This window comes from Cucumis melo, chromosome 4 (assembly GCF_025177605.1).
Source record: "Cucumis melo cultivar AY chromosome 4, USDA_Cmelo_AY_1.0, whole genome shotgun sequence".
NCBI lineage: Eukaryota > Viridiplantae > Streptophyta > Magnoliopsida > Cucurbitales > Cucurbitaceae > Cucumis > Cucumis melo.
In genome coordinates, this window is record NC_066860.1 from 1,104,539 (window position 1) to 1,109,253 (window position 4,715).

Below are 4,715 nucleotides of genomic sequence, written 5' to 3' on the forward strand. Positions count from 1 at the left end.
AGGAATCAAAATATGGGAGGGGGGGAGATTAAGTGATGGAGTAAAGTAAAGATCAAAAGGACATTAATTTTTGGTTGGACAATAATTAAAAAGAAAAAGCCTAAGAAAGATATTTAGATGATACGAAATTGTGTGGACCAATCAAATTGTGGAAGTCTCAAAAAATGTCTGAATGGTCCACAACACGCCACGTGTACTTATTTATTATTCTCGAGCCCTCAATGTTTGTAACTAATTTAATTTGTATAGCAATTCTCATGAACAAGTAAGTGGATCATATCATAATGCCAAATCCTTTTTAAATTGACAAATTATGATATTATTGAGTCAAGTTTTTCCAAACTCGTTTACCCCAACCCAATGGGAATCGTTTTCTACATAAAAATTATTTTAGGATTGAATCATTTTCCTCTCATTTATTGCATTTTGTAGTACAGATTTTAATTTTGAAATGCATAACTAATGGGCCTTTTTCTTTTGGGTAATTAGAATGGATAGCAATTGTTAGAATAATTATTAACTATGTAGCAACATTTTAAAAAAATTGCAAATATAGCAAAATCTATCGGTGATAGACTTCTATCGTTGATAGACTCCTATGGTTTATCAGTGATAGACCAACATTTACTACATGGTCTATCGATAATAAACTCCTATCATTGATAGATTTTGACAAATTTTGCTATATTTGCAATTTTTTTAAAATGTTGCTATATACTTAATTATTTTGAATATAATTACTACATTTCCAACTATCCATTTTCTTTTCCCATCCTAAATCCATCTGAGAACATAAGAAATGGGCCGGAACTCAGCCCATTGGTTCCAATCTCCCTAGTTCGAGTTTTAACATTGGGTTTTTCTCTCGTCCTTTCTTTCGCGAATCATTTAATACGATCTTATCACAACATCGATTTAATCTTTCTAGTGATTCTTATTACACTTCAACCTCCTTAAAATATCCGAAGTATCTTATAAGTACGAACAAACATATTAACACACGACAAGTAATAATACAAATATTAACATCAACATATAACCTAACTAACATAACATTCCATTATATATGTTGGGCATAGATTATTGTTTACCATTAGAAAAATGAAAGAAAACTTGGAAAAATGAATTAATTAAAGTTAAATATGAATGTATAGTGAATTAGCAAATGAGACAAAAAGAATTACAAACCCCCAAAAAAAAAGGTGCATATTATCTTGGTCCAAAAAAGTCATCTTGTGGCCTATGGTTCCATAAGAATTATTATATTGTCACCATTTTTTCAAAAGCATTAATCACCTTTCGGTGCTCCCTCCCTCAAATCATGTCCTTTGTCTCAAATTTCAACCCCCAATCATTCAATTTACCATTCCCTCAATTCCTTTTCCCATTCATACCCATAATTTTACTTTCCTAGTAATGGACATAGTCGTTGAATTTTCAAATATCTCATGAACTAGAAATTTTCTTTGCAAAAAATGAAAAAACAAGAAACATAAACATTATCGAAGAAGAGGGCTTAAAATGAAGTAAATTACATTATAGAGACATCCCCATTAGTTGGTTGATAAATATTCAAACAAAAGGCCTAAAATTACACGAAGATCGATCATATAGGTTTGGGATTAAATATAGGGTTGGGGTGGTTGGCCTTGCTTGTATTTATCAAAGAGTTTCTGAGTTTTGGCGTTTCTAAAGACACAAGCAGCAATCAAATAAACAGAAACGAGAGCAATAAGAGACAAAAGGAGTATAATATCAGCTTTCCTCCATTGATTCTTCAAGCTCTCTAGCAAACCAGCCTTGCAAGAATCACAACCATAACAAAGCTGGGTTTGGTCATTGTTCCACTTCAAACAATCCATATCAGCAGCATTGTTTATAGGCATTATCCAATATGTTGGGTTCACAAATGTGTATCCACATAATGTTGGTGGCTTGCAGCATCCTGACTGTCTCAACAAAGAAAAAAAAAACCAATTCCATTTTCAACACAACGAAAAGACACACTTTTGCTTTCCAAAATTAGGGTTTGTTTGTTTAACTTTTACGAGTGGCATCAAAGGAAGATTTTTCAACTTTTGATCTTTAGGATGAATGTTATATGTTTTATCTGAAAGCTTTTATCCACTTGTAACAACTTAGTACATGAAGTATAATATTTTAATTCCTGTCAGTATGGAAAATCTCAATGAAAAAGGAAGAAGTATTTAATAAGAGAAGTGTGATACAATATATGTACATACCTGAAGAGGAGAAATGGGAGCAGTAAAGAAATCCTGAGCCAAACGAAAGCTTTGATTCAACTCAGCACACATAGAAGAAGAACTCAAACAACTTCTAATCAAATCCCATTTAAAAGAGCTTTGAACTCTATGCCTAAGAAACCCAGAAAAATCCTCAAGATGATACTCCAAATAACTTCTATTAGGCTCCAAATGCCCTGACCCTCTAATAGTAACCATATAAATAAAACCCACCAAGCAACCAAGTAGAACAATGAGAATGAGCATAGCCACAAGGTATGCAATGAGTAGCCAATTGATGCGTAAAAAGGCTCCGATAAACCCCGCAACCGCAACGAGAAGGACAACGACACCGAATATAATGAGTGGCCATTGCAGGATTTGAACACAGGCATTGTCTTGTTGCGTGGCGAGCCAGATTCCGGCGCCGATGATGGGGATTGATACAACCATGGCGATGAAGTTTATGGCTCCCATTACGGTCTTGTTCAGTGCCATTTTTTTTCCTTCTTTTGGGGGGTGAGGGATGAGAAATGAGAGTGTTGAGATAGTAAGAGAGTGTACAAATAACAATGAAAGTATTACCTTTTTTTTCTTCTTCTTTTCACTTTGTGTTCAAACTAGGATCGAGTCTTTTTTAGATGTGATGAGATACTGTGCGTTATAAGTGTATGCTAGCTAATCAAAAGTTAAGCAATCCAATTTAAACAGTTGGTTTGGGAGTACTTGCAGGTGTTGGACTTTTGGACCAAGAGCCCCTAGTTCTTTGGATAAATTCATTGGGCTGGCCATTACCTGCATGCCCAACCATGAATTTGAGTATATACTCATGGCCATTTTTCTTGGTCATTTTAATCTAACAATTGGAACTAAAACATTACATTTTTAATTTCATCAAACATAGCCATGCTGCCACACTTTGGTTTGTCTGTTTATAATTCTACTTAGTTTACATTCTCCTTAACTAATGAGTCTACATGGTTGGGCCTAAGATTTTTACTCATTCCATGTGGTATGAAGTTTTCTTTTATAAGGATCAAACATGAGTACTCTTCTCCTTGTAACATTTTTCTGCCTTCTTGTGTGTTGGGTTTTCTTTCTTTTTTTTTCTTTCTTCTTTGCTGGTTGTTAGATTTTGTTGTGTTTTGTTTGTCTTAAATCTCAAACCGTAAGTCTCTCTTTATTTTTGTCGTGTTTTCTTTTTTAAAAAAAGAAAATATGTGAAATGGATGACTAAGATCTCGTTTAGTAACCATTTCGTTTGTTGTTTTTGTAGTTTTTGAAAATTAAGTCTATTTATTTTCTATGTCTTATAATGATTTGCATATTTGTTACATTCAAAATGGTTGAATCTTAGCCAAATTCCACAAACAAAAACAAATTTTTGAAAGTTAAATACTTTTTTTTTTTAGTTTTAAAATATTTAGCTTGTTTCCTTAAACTATCGATAAAATATAGATAACAAAAAAATAAAGTAGAAAGTACAAGTAGTATTTCAAAATAGTTACGAAACGGGACATAAAGAAATAACAAAATAAGATTTTGAAGTTCGATAATGTAGGTTTTCTTAAGTTGAACTAACTCGACCTAATCAGTGAACAGTGAAAACTTAAAACATTATCTTTAGGCTGAAAAATCGACAATTTTGATCAAATGGTATTCCTTCATATGAGTATAATTATGAGTGAGGAAAAAAAGAAGAAAAGAAACTCAGAATGTCCATTTCCCTCCACTCATTGTGATATATATCAAAATCAAAATGTTCCTATGGTACATATTCATGTTGTTAATGGACACTCAAAAAATCAAACTAGAATCTCACTCTCTATAAAGTCAAAAGAAGGTATGTTTAATTTTTGAGATGTTGAAAATGGTCCAAGATTCATATAGTAGGTGATACACAAAGCACACTACACAAAAGAGAGGGAAAAAAAATGGAAGCTCTAATTAAAATCTTAACATATCTCCTTTTTTTGTGTCTATAGTCAAAAGTACTTTTTGACCCTCAACAATCTACGATCCTTCCTTTGCTTTCATGGTCACAAATCACTTTTCTTCTTTACACCCCACCAATATAATTAACCCTACAACTTACAATACTTAATCCATTCAAACCCCCTATAAAATTTCTTCCAATAGGTTTTAGTTAATTTCATTTTGATCATTTTCCAAATTCTAGTCGCTCCAACCTTTGACCGACTTTTCGATATATAGATGGTTGGAACAAGTACTCATTAAGCAAATGCATATAAGAGATCAAGACGAGTACTTTTTAAAAGCGAAAAAAATGGAAACAACTATTTTTTTTTTTTAAGTTTAAGGATATCAAAATGATCATATATTGAAAAAGCTTACGTTATACATTATATTAAATTAATTGTTTTCACTCATCAACTTAAGTTTTTGGATCAATCTATGATCTAAGATATCTAGAAAAGTTTCATGTTAAAAAATAAAAAAGAGAATAGTCGA

General features: G+C 32.2%; 1 protein-coding gene across 1 annotated transcript; it reads right to left on the reverse strand.

Moving 5' to 3' along the window:
• Positions 1-1,516: 1,516 nt before the first annotated feature.
• On the reverse strand, positions 1,517-2,906 carry LOC103503551 (protein TORNADO 2). Its single transcript, XM_008467761.3, has 2 exons — positions 2,244-2,906; positions 1,517-1,949 (listed from the first exon to the last, which is right to left on the reverse strand). The coding sequence occupies exons 1-2, from the start codon at positions 2,739-2,741 to the stop codon at positions 1,623-1,625; spliced, it is 825 nt and encodes a 274-aa protein (XP_008465983.1). The 5' UTR covers positions 2,742-2,906; the 3' UTR covers positions 1,517-1,622.
• Between the last annotated feature and the right edge of the window lie 1,809 nt (positions 2,907-4,715).